We start from the raw sequence: 11,878 nt of genomic DNA, 5'->3' as shown, positions 1-11,878 counted from the left end.
CTTATAAGTTCATGAGCCAAGAGCAAATTGTCTTGTATAATCCTACCAGGAATGAATGTTGATGACTGGTTGAGATCAATCATGAAAGCCAGAATAGGTTTCATCTTATTGCTAATAACTTTGGAAATGCATTTATAAACCACATTACAACATGCAATTGGTCTATATTCATCAATCCTAGAGGGTTTACACTTTTTAGGAATGAGACAGAGGAAAGTAGAATTGATACCTCGATGCATAGAGTTACTTTCAAACACATACTTGACAGCTTGAATAAACTCCTCACCTACTATAGCCCATGTTTTCTTGAAGAACAACACATTGAAGCCATCAGGACATGGTGACTTATTATCTTGCATATCAAAGAGAGCCAGCTGAATCTCTTCAGATGTAATACTTTTGACAAGTTTAGTGGCCGGTTTCCTCTGGATTCACTTCTTTTCTTATCTCCAGCTCTTCAAGGATAGATTCAATGCATTGCATTCCATCATCCACTCCCAAGATGTTTGTGTAGTAATGCACAAAAGCCTGAGATATCTCTTGATGTCCATGAATTATATTCCCATTTAGATCCTCCAATGACCATATAAGATTTATGTTCTTTCTTTCTTTAATAGCCTCAAAGAAAAAGGAGTTACATTTGTCTCCATATTGCATCCACTCACAATCTGTTCTTTGTAAGAAATCATCTTGTTCCATTTCAAGCAGTCCCACCAACCTATTTCTGCTATCTTTTTCTTTATTACCTAGTGTAGGATCCAAAGGTCTTGCATGTTGACACCTCTGTACATATTTTAGCTCTTCTCTGGCAACTTCCACTATCTTCTGAAGGTCTGACAAATGAATTCTTGCCCACCCTTTTAACTTAGCTTTTACAGCTTTCATCTTCTGAGTCAACACAAAGCACTTGTTGTCATACACTTCCATATCCCAGCAAGATTTAACCACTTGTAGAAAATTCGGATGCAAAGCCTAGTAATTGTAAAACCTGAAGGGTAACTGCCTTTTAACCTTATTGAGGAAACTGATAACCATGAGAGTATGATCAGAAGTACCCTGAGCATGAAATTCTACAATGGAATTACTATACTTATTCAACCACATGGAATTAACCAACACTCTATCAATCTTGGACCATTTCCTCATATCGTCACTATAATTGCTCAAAGTAAAGAAGCTACCAGTGGACTTGAGATCCGTTAACCCCGTTTGAGCAACTAGCTTTCCAAAAGGATCTGTTTCTCTAGGAAGGACTGGTTCCCCACCTATTCTCTCATGAGAGAATAAGACATTGTTAAAATCTCCTACTACAATCCATGCATCGGTCATAGAGGAGTGTATGCTTCTAAGATCTTGCCATAGCTGATTTCTTACAGTCCTACAATTTGATGCATACACCACTGTAATCATGCAACTAGAATTATCATGTAAGAAAGTTACTTTAACATGTACAAACTGTGCCGACTCTTTTATTTTATGCACCTTGACCATGTTCTTATCCCATACTATCCATATTCTGCCAGAAGCGTTACTTGCATAATTGTGCACAAAATCCCATGTAGGGCAACATATCCTTCGCAAGGCCTCATTATTTTCATATCTTACCTTAGTTTCTAATAACCCCATTAAGCATGCTTTGTTTTTAATTCTAAAGTTTCCGATCTCTTTAGCTCTGTTGACATGATTCATTCCCCTTATATTCCACACACTACAATTCATTTCCATTGAGAATGTCTCTTTCCACCAGATCCTTTGGATTTTGACTTCTCTTTCTTCCCACTCTGCTCATAGATAGGAGAATTAACTTCTTCGTTAGACCTCCTTTGAGACCTAGTTCTAGCTTTAGAAGGCGCACTCATCGTTGTACTTTCAGTATTACAGGAATTGCTTCTGGTCCTACCACTTCTGAGTTTTAGAACCTCATCTTGTGTGCTTTCCACCTCATGATCAGAGAATAGATCTTTGTCCTTGTCAGAGATGTCATCTTCAAGATCTTCTTCAGAATCCACAAGAGCAGTAAACTGGTTTCTCTCTTCCTGACAAACCACCTCTAATGCCTTATGTTGTTGTCTTCTTGAGTAAGAACTTGTAGCTCGTTTTTCCTGTGTGGCTGCTGTTGTGCTTCTTTGTTGTTGCTCTCCACATATAACATTTGCCCTAGACTTATTAGGGGATCTCTAAACCATAGAAGGTATTTGGTTACATGCTTGTGCTTCAAGTCCTTGCAAAGCAGAGTTTGCTTCATTGTTGATCATAGCTAGTGTGAGGTTAGGATATGTGCCTAGTGACTCCCTCGCCACATTTTCCAAACTCCTACCTTGTCTTTCTATCATGGTTTCATCTTCATAAATTACTAGTGATTGCTGTGCTACTTCTTGTCTCATGGTGTCAAACACCTCTGAGGTCACTAATGCTGGCTCAATGAGATTGGGGCCCACAAAACTTTTGTGTACCTGTACAGTGCCTCCCCTTGCTACTAATTGAGGATTTTGCAAATGGTTATTATCCTCTGCATTCTCTTTTTCTGCATTAGGAGTGGTGTCTTCCTCTACCTCCTCCCTTTCTACATTTGAAGCTTCTCCTCTTGAGTTTGTAGCTGTTCTTTGTCTATTCTGGCACTGTGCCTCTTTATGCCCAAGTTTGTTACATACAACACATATTGCTGGCAACCACATGTACTTTACTCCAACTTCCACCTCCCTGCCTCCAAGCTTTAATCTCACCTTATCAGGGTATGTTGCATTAATTGGTACTTCAACACAAGCATTAGCATAATCAAGTCTTAGGTTCCTTTGAGTAGCATTATCCCAACAATGCGGTTTCCCTATTCTACTTGTTATAAAGTTGATTCCTTTTCGAGTCCACAATTGCTTTGGGACTCCCCATAGTTTAACCCATACAGGCAAAGTTGTCATATTCTTTCTTTGCTCCTCCAACTCTACAGTCCAAGGCCTAACCATGAAAACTCTACCTGCAATGAATAATGGTCCTCTTTCAAGGACCATTTGTTTATCTTCTTCTTCCTGGAATTTAAAGTAGAAGAGTTCCTTGTCAGTAGCAATCTCATATGATGTCTTAGTTTTCCATGTTCTTTCGAGTACTCTCTCTACTACAGGAAAGGGGAGCCTTTTATCAACAAAGAAACCAACTAGATGGTTACTCCATCTTTCAATCCCTTCTATAAGTATTTCTTTTGGTACATCAACTACATCCAGCTCCAAATCAGTCTTTATCCATTCTAATTGACCACTTAAAAAATTTGTGGTGGGGTTTGCAAACAAAGAGCTCCAAGAAGTAACTGGGTTTGGACTTGTTGAAGCCATATCCCAAACTGAAAGAGAAGGAATACTTACTTACAGTGATCTCATTCCTTACCTAACGAGGATAGTTAATCAATGGAAAAAACCTCAACTTTGTTAAAAGAAGAGAGAAGATTACAAAGAAAAAATATCTCTACGAGGAGTATGAGTGAACAAACACCAAGTGGAGATAGAATTTTAGCCTTTCACTCGAGAGTCTAGCCTGAAACTCTTTCTCCACCAAGTTGCTTGGACAGAAAGTTACTATAAGTTGTAATAAGAAGGAGATAAGATAGTAAGAAGCAATATGAATCTTATAACATTTACCTTAAGTGGAAGCAAAATACGAGTCTTTGAGAAAAAAGAAAGGGTGAACTAGTGTTCCCCCCACCCCGACTAGATGAGCCAATTAGGATCCCCTCCCTAGATGAGAAATTAGGGTCCCCCCTAAACACACGGTCAACTTGATTTGACCGTTAACTTTCAAGTCAAACAACTTAAAATGACATAAATGCCCCCACCTAATTAAAATTGAACATTTTTATTTTGAAAACAATGAGGGCATTTGTGTAATTTTCAATTGTTTGACTCCGTTAGATGCTTCTGTGTATAATAGTCCCTCACAAACACCTAATTAAAATGACATAAGTCGCTCAAGTGACGTCATTGACTCCATGTGTATAATAGTCCCTCACAAACACCATAATCGCTGTATCTGTTGATGTCTCATTGTGCACTTGGGTAGTTACAAAAAAGAAGTGTAGACACTACATGAAAGTGTTTCCATCTCAACAAACTAAATAAATTTTGTTACTTTGAAATCCCAGCAAAGTTTTCACTAAATGTGCATCCTTTTGTTAGTTTATTAGTGGTGAGAACACCTTCTAAGTTCTAACTACTTGCAATAAACTTGGTTTTAGTTTGAAATTGCTCTGTTTTAGCTCAAGTTCACACGAAAATTTGTATAACAGTACGAGCACATCAATGTTCTCGTTTTTATACTTTTGTAACAAGTTATGACAAGAAACCTTACTGTTTCAGTAGAACTTTCATCAACTTATTATTACATTCCAGCTTGAGATATCTCTAAGCTCAACTATATTATTGTAAAATTTGATATTGTCTATAAACAAAAACAGAAAAACAATTTATATTTTCAATTTTTCATCATACATATACGTTGCAAAACACATCCTTAATATAAACTTGGAGAGAGTCGTGGGGTGATCAAAACTTCAAGAGGTGTGGCTTTGAGGTTTGTTAGTCCTGCACTTTCAGTCATGTCCACAGAAGCATCTAACGGAGTTTTAACATCAAAGCTTTGTAGCATGCGTGCTAATGTCAAGTGCACCACTTGAAGCCCAAACGAGATTCCTGGGCACATTCGTCTACCAGATCCAAAAGGAATGAACTCGAAATGTTGACCTCTAAGATCCACTTTTGCTTGGGTGGTAAGAAATCTCTCTGGATGGAAGTCGCAAGGGTTAGACCATAGGCGCATATCTTGTTGAATTTTCCAAACATTTGTTATTATACGTGTGCCAGCAGGGACGTGGTAGCCAGCCACAGTGCAATCCTCTATGGCTTGATGTTGTGCGGGTAGTGGAGATGCCGGGTAGAGACGAAGTGTTTCCTTAACAATAGCTTGGAGGTATACAAGTTTGTCTATGTCTGATTCCTCCACTAGTCTATCTTTTCCAACATTGGTGTCAATTTCATCTTGGGCCTTCTTCAAGCTGTGAGGATTGTTCAATAGTAAAGAAAGAGTCCATGTTATAGTGACCACTGTCGTATCAGCCCCACCCAAGATCATAGCCTGTGTAAAAGGCAATAACCCAACCAAATGTTAGTAATCTAATGAAAACAAAATGAAAACGTGACGCGGTATGTTTTTGCCACAAAAAATATACTAATCTGAACTTAGAAAGGTTTTCTGGCTACATTAAGCTGGCAAGGGTAATAACTTTCCCATGTAAATTAATGGTACCAACTTGTACTACTTACTGAGAGAAATGTGTTGATCAAAGTAGTTTTGTAATGACGTGAACGACAGGGTATCGTCGTATCGACCGACTAAGGGAGCTGTTAGCCCTAGCTACCCATGAGTTAAATTAGACTTTGTTTGTCTTGATTGAGAATCCACAGAATATTTATATCGTTTAATGGGTAGCTAGCTTGACGTTGCTCATTTCTTGTCTATGGGCAACAAACACAATTGCTTAAATAATAGACTTACCAAGCACATGGCCTTGTTAACCTCATCAGCCTCGTAGCCAAAGAGTTTTTTGTCTTCAAGGATAGACAACATCACATCCATGAAGTCTGGCTCCGGCTTTGTTCCACCAATGAATTTATCTTGCCGATGTTCTTCCAGCCATTTTCCCAATACAGTGTCAAGTTCCTTGGCAGTTGTCTTCATGGCTTTCTCATGACCTTGAAAGTCTATCCACCGAAGAAACGGAAGTACGTCAGACAGTACAAACAACCCTATCAAATGAAAGAAATCTTTAAGTCCCTTCTGAAACCGCCTCCCCTCATCATCGTCAACTTTAGCGCCAGCGCCAAAATACCGCTTTCTAGCAACCATTCTAACAACCACATTCAGTGTCAAGTCGCTTAACCATTGTTTCATCTCCACCAAAACCGCTCCATTTGCTTTGTCGCAATTTACTTGCCACAATTGGTACAACTCTTTTATGGAAGTGCTCACCTCAGAGATCCGAACATGTCTCAGCGACTGAAGCCGTTGGTTTGAGAGAAGCTCAAGTACAGCGATTTTGCGTGCTTCACGCCAATACGATCCGTATGGTCCAAAGGCAAATAAGGCATAGTTATAGCCCATTATCTTTGCTGCAACAGAACTAGGACGGGTAGCAAGGACTTTGTCATTGGTAGTGAAACACTCCTTGGCCACCTCCCAACTACTCACCACCAATGCTTTATGCACACCAAGCCGAATAGTGAACGCTGGCCCGTATTTGTCAGCCAACGCGCCCAGTACTATATGGGGGATTCGGGGTTCGAATAACATAGGCAAGTGACCTATGAAAGGCCATGCACCAACTGGTTCAGGTGCTTCTGTTTTCTTTGCTTTCAGTTTTCTCTTCCATGGTATGCTATAGAGGAGTACGAATATCGCAAATACAGTACCCAAGAAAATTGCAAGATACTTTTGAATTGAATCCATAGTCTTTAACTGTTTGTGTGTTATTACACAACGCCATTCCAGGCCAGTATATAAAGAGTTGAAGTGAGACCGTGATAGTTTTGATCATCTGTCTAAAATTCAAGTTTCCTTGAAATTTTGTGGCTGGCATTTTTTACCCAGTCATTCTATTCCTCGATATTAATTGTAGTCTTCAAGTAGCATTTAAGATTGAGATCGGATTAGTTCTCCCTCAATTATTTCCGTTGAATTTAGATCGGATTAATTTTCAGTAAAGGTGTCAACAACAGAACACGATGTAGAAAGCTGTATATATATTAGTTTTTATGTATAGAGCGCGACCTGCGCTCAGATAAAGTACAAATGGAGTGCGACCCGTGCTCGTCTCAAGTAACTCACTACACATTTAAAAAAAAAAGACAAAGCTACCGACACTTTTGTTTTGTCTTTTTGTGAGTACGCCCACCACGTGTCGTTGAACTCCCCTAAGCGTCGGATCACATTATCACATTATCAGATAAAGTACAAATAGAGTGCGACATGCGCTCGTCTCCAATAACTTGAGCGCGACCCACACTCGTATCTAATGTAAACAGAGCGCGACCCACGCCCTGTGTTTCTCAAGCCACCGACTATTTTGTTTCTATTTGTGGTAACCTCTATATAAACCAAATTGTAATCTCTTAGAATTCAATCAAGTAAATAATAAACTGAATTGAATCTCTGAATCTACATGGTATCAGAGTCAAACCATTGAAATCCGCTGCATTGAATCCTTGAATCGCGAACCCATTATTGAATCCTTGAATCTTAAACCCCTCTCAAATCAGTTTTATTTTTTATTTTCTTCAAAAACCTAAACCGTTTTTTTCTACAATGGCTGAATCTGACAACAATTCTTCAAGCATCATTCATCACCACTACACCCCACAAGACAACTCAGCGTTCCTAAAAACTGTTCCATTAGATGAGTCCAACTATACCATATGGGCTCCTCTCATGCGGATGCGGATTGGAGCAAGGGGAAAGCTTGGTTATTTGACTGGCGCAAAAGTTGAACCGCTTATGAATTCGTCCGAATATGAAATTTGGCAACTTGAGATAATGAAAAGGTAAAAAGCTGGCTTATTGATTCTATGGAGATTTCTCTTATGAACCGTTATATTCGTCTTCCTACTGCAAAAGATATTTGGGAGGCTGTGGAGAAGACCTTCTTTGATGACTCTGATGAAACTCGAATTTTTGAATTGAATACGAAGTGCTTTGAAGCGAAGCAGAATGGGAAACTTATTCCTTCCTATTACAACGAGTTAGTGACTATGTTCCAAGAGATTGATCAGAGGGTGACCTCCCAGAATAACAGTGTTGAAGCTGTAGTCCATGAAACGTCCACGATGTCCAGAATGCGTGTTTATATGTTTTTACATGGACTAGATCAGGAGTATGATCAGGTGCATGGAGAGATCCTTCGGAAAGAACCTAAATTTTCCTTGGAACAAAGCTATGCTTACATTCGTAAGGTACAATCTGAGAAACAGGCTATGGGGCGCTCTGTATCAACTAAATCCTCTGTCTTGGCTGTTCATAGCAAGACAACTCCTCCATGTTTTTCTGGTCCTCCACACCATCCTAAAGGTAAATCAAATCCTTGGGCAGATAAAAAGTGCGGTGTTTGCGAAGATTTGGGTCATAGCAAAGAGAGATGTTATGAACTGATTGGTTATCCTGATTGGTGGGACTTCTCGAAGAGGCCACGAAAGAATTTAAGCAAGGCCGCCATTGCTAATGTTGTGAATGGAGACAATGCTTCGGCGAGTGTCGCACAATCAGGTATGAATGGTAAGGTTATTTCGAATAGTACATGGATAATTAATTCAGGTGCATCTGACCATATGAAAAATGACCCTAACTTTGTGAAAAATCTTAGAACTTCACCTCAGACCAATGTTTCTACTGCTGATCTAAAACCCTTACTCTTGAATCTGTCTTAGTTGTTCCATCCCTTGCCTATAACCTATTGTCTGTTTGTCAAATTATCCTCGCACTTGTATGTATTGTGACATTCTATCCATCTTTCTATGTTTTTCAGGACATTCTGACTCGACAGATTCTTGGTTATGGTGTTAGAAAAGGGAAAATGTACTACCTGGATTTGATAGAAACTGGCGAGAAACAAAAGAATTTTCTGGGGCAAGTTATTCAGGTCAATAGGGTCGAGAATGCAAAAGAAGTTGTGTGGTTATGGCATCGTAGGTTAGGTCATCTATCTTTTAGTTATTTGAAGAGGTTGCAACCTCAGTTTTTTTCAGTTGTTAGTGAGTCTGAGTTTCATTGTGACATTTGTGAACTAGCCAAGAGCCACTGTATTTCATATTCACCAAGTATTAATAGATGTCATGTTCCTTTTATGAAAATTCATTATGATGTTTGGGGTCCTGCCAAAGTTTCTTCTTTTTCTGGAGCTAGATATTATGTGACTTTTATTGATGATTGCACTCGCATGACGTGGGTGTCGTTACTGAAAAACAAAAGTGATGTATATAGGCTGTTTACTGATTTTTACAAAATGGTGGCAACGCAGTATCAACAATCTATCAGGGTCTTTCAGTCTGGTAATGGTGGAGAATTTGTGAATGGCCTAATGTCTGAATTTTGCCGGTTAATTGGAATTCGTCATCAAACCTCCAATTCTGGTACTCAACAAAATAGTTTAGCGAGCGAAAGAACAAAGCAGTTGTTGGAGGTTGTTCGTGCTTCCTTGTTTGGCATGAATGTACCTCAATCCTATTGGGGTGAAGCAGTGAAATCAGCAGCCTATGTTATCAACCGTACTCCCTCACAGGTAATTGAGTTCCAGAATCCTTATCATAAACTCCATACACTTTTGTCCATCCCATCTATGCCTAACTTGGAGCCTCGGGTGTTTGAATGTACAACTTATGTTCATATCCCACAACCAGAACAAAGTAAACTTGATCCTAGTGCGAAGAAGTGTATTTTTGTGGGTTATGCAGAGTTTCAGAAAGGGTATAGGTGTTATGATCCGATTACTGCGAAGATGTATATATCTCTTGATGTCTCATTCCATGAATCAAACCCGTATTACTCAAAGGGAGTTTCCCAGTCTTCCCTTCAGGGGGAGAGTGGCGGTGAAGGGAATCTTGATGTCTTTGGAGAATTGGAACACTTGGAGGAACGATTTGAAGTTCCTGAAGCATAAATTGATCCTGTAACAGTAGAGACAGAAGCACATGATCCGGATGTATCTGAAACTGTAGTACACGACATTTCCCCTTCTACATCAATAACTGAAGATCTCAATCAGAATGTTCCGCCTCAGGTACCTCCTATAACCTTTAATGAGTCTGTTGGGGTAGAAAGTCTTGAACCTAGACAATCACAAAGAGCTAGTAAGGGAGTTCCTAAGAAACAATATGAACTAGACATTAAAGACAATGCTAAATACCCTATAGCTAACTCTATGTCTAACCATAGCCTTTCTGAAACCCATGCACTTGTCATAAATCAATTGTCTACTGTATCTATTCCTAGTAACGTGCAAGATGCTTTGAAAGATTTAAAATGGAAAAAAGCAATGAATGAAGAATTGGAAGCCCTTTAAAAAAATGTAACATGGGAGGTAGTTGATATGCATGTTGGAATGAAGACTGTTGGATGTCGTTGGGTGTTTACCGTGAAGCTTAATGCAGATAGAACTATTGATAGATATAAGGCGAGATTGGTTGCCAAGGGATACACACAGCGTTATGGAATTGATTATGAGGAGACTTTCGCACCTGTAACGAAAATCAATACAGTCCGAATTTTAATTTCACTTGCAGCAAATAAAGATTGGCCATTGCACCAGCTTGATGTGAAGAATGCATTCCTGAATGGGAACTTGGAGGAGGAAGTATACATGGATATGCCTCCAGGTGTGAAGAACCATCCCAAAGATGTTGGGAAGGTGTGTAAACTGAAGAAGACTTTGTATGGCCTGAAATAGTCTCCAAGAGCTTGGTTTGGAACACTTACACAGTCAATGAAAGTTTTTGGGTACAAATAGAGCAATTCTGACCATACCTTGTTTATCAAACACAAGGATGGTAAGATTACAGCTCTAATTGTGTATGTTGATGACATGATCGTTACAGGAGATGATCCGAAGGAAATAAATGAATTGCAGAAGTATTTGTCGAAGGAATTTGAAATGAAGGATCTAGGACAACTGAAGTATTTTTTGGGTATTGAAGTTGGAAGGTCTAAAAAGGGGATTTCACTCTCACAGAGGAAGTATGTCCTTGATTTGCTTGCTGAAATCGGGATATTGGATTGCAAACCGATGGAGACACCCATTGAGATGAATCACTGACTCACCATTCATTCTGACCAAGTTCCTATTGATAAAAACAGGTATCAGTGTCTTGTAGGAAGGTTAATCTATCTCTCTCATACTAGACCTGATATTGCTTATGCTGTGAGTGTGGTTAGTCAATTTATGCATTGTCCTAGTGAAGAACATATGGATGCAGTCTTTCGTATCCTGAAGTATTTGAAAAAAGCACCTGACAAAGGTTTACTATTTGGAAAGTATGATGCATTGGATATTGTCGGATACACAGATGCAGATTGGGCTGGTGATAAAATTGATAGACGGTCTACATCAGGATATTTCACTTTTGTTGGTGGAAATCTTGTAACTTGGCATAGTAAGAAGCAGAAAGTTGTTGCCAGATCGAGTGCAGAAGCTGAATTTCGAAGTATGGCATAGGGAGTATGTGATTGTTATGGATCCGTACTGTCTTGATGGAATTAGGCTTTGAGTTTCAAAAGCCTACGTATTTACATTGTGATAATAAAGTCGTCATTCAAATTGCACATAATCCAGTTCAGCACGATAGGACAAAGCATGTGGAGGTTGATCGTCATTTTATTAAAGAAAATCTTGACAGGAAGGTTATTCGTTTTCCGTTTGTAACCTCAGAGGAGCAATTAGCTAATGTTCTTACCAAAGGTGTATCCCACAAGGTGTTTGACAGCTCAGTTGACAAGTTAGGCATGATTGACATCAATGCACCAACTTGAGGGGGAGTGTAGAAAGTTGTATATTAGTTTTCATGTATAGAGTGCAACCTGCGCTCAGATAAAGTACAAATAGAGCGCGACCCGCGCCCCGTGTTTCTCAAGCCACCGACTGTTTTGTTTTTATTTGTGGTAACCTCTATACAAATCAAATCCTTAGATATATATTATAGCTATACCCTCTTGGCTCTATTTTTCAAGGCTTTACAGAGTCTCAAACTTTTTCTAAACTCTAATACTAATTACAGGAAAAAAAAAATCCAAATCTATTTTTTGGAGCACTTTAGAGACTCCAATTTTTTCTAAACTCTATTACTAATTATAAAAAAAT

At 39.0% G+C, this 11,878-nt stretch overlaps 3 protein-coding genes across 3 annotated transcripts; 1 reads left to right on the top strand and 2 right to left on the bottom strand.

Moving 5' to 3' along the window:
• Positions 1–972: 972 nt before the first annotated feature.
• Positions 973–1,626, bottom strand: LOC147501533 (uncharacterized). Its single transcript, XM_086604331.1, has one exon. It carries the CDS (start codon positions 1,624–1,626, stop codon positions 973–975), a length of 654 nt encoding a protein of 217 aa, XP_086460457.1.
• A 2,736-nt stretch (positions 1,627–4,362) lies between these two features.
• Positions 4,363–6,749, bottom strand: LOC147501532 (cytochrome P450 CYP82D47-like). The gene is made up of 2 exons (XM_086606587.1): positions 5,536–6,749; positions 4,363–5,115 (listed from the first exon to the last, which is right to left on the bottom strand). Exons 1-2 carry the CDS (start codon positions 6,484–6,486, stop codon positions 4,495–4,497), a joined length of 1,572 nt encoding a protein of 523 aa, XP_086462713.1. The 5' UTR covers positions 6,487–6,749; the 3' UTR covers positions 4,363–4,494.
• A 200-nt stretch (positions 6,750–6,949) lies between these two features.
• LOC147501531 (uncharacterized) lies at positions 6,950–9,152 on the top strand. Its single transcript, XM_086606588.1, has 2 exons — positions 6,950–8,295; positions 8,555–9,152. Exons 1-2 carry the CDS (start codon positions 7,602–7,604, stop codon positions 8,590–8,592), a joined length of 732 nt encoding a protein of 243 aa, XP_086462714.1. The 5' UTR covers positions 6,950–7,601; the 3' UTR covers positions 8,593–9,152.
• The last annotated feature ends 2,726 nt before the right edge of the window (positions 9,153–11,878 follow it).

The sequence above is a fragment of the Coptis chinensis genome, chromosome 4, assembly GCF_015680905.1.
Source record: "Coptis chinensis isolate HL-2020 chromosome 4, ASM1568090v1, whole genome shotgun sequence".
In the NCBI taxonomy this organism is placed as follows: Eukaryota; Viridiplantae; Streptophyta; class Magnoliopsida; order Ranunculales; family Ranunculaceae; genus Coptis; species Coptis chinensis.
The sequence above is the reverse complement of the archived record's forward strand: the minus strand, read 5'-3'. Positions and strand labels throughout refer to the sequence as shown.

Coding starts and splice junctions, on each gene's coding strand:
- LOC147501533 (XM_086604331.1), bottom strand. CDS start 1,626: ATGGGGTTATTAGAAACTAAGGTAAGATATGAAAATAATGAGGCCTTG.
- LOC147501532 (XM_086606587.1), bottom strand. CDS start 6,486: ATGGATTCAATTCAAAAGTATCTTGCAATTTTCTTGGGTACTGTATTT. Junction 5,116..5,535: donor TTAACAAGGCCATGTGCTTG/GTAAGTCTATTA, acceptor CCTTTTACACAG/GCTATGATCTTGGGTGGGGC.
- LOC147501531 (XM_086606588.1), top strand. CDS start 7,602: ATGGAGATTTCTCTTATGAACCGTTATATTCGTCTTCCTACTGCAAAA. Junction 8,296..8,554: donor GGCGAGTGTCGCACAATCAG/GTATGAATGGTA, acceptor TATGTTTTTCAG/GACATTCTGACTCGACAGAT.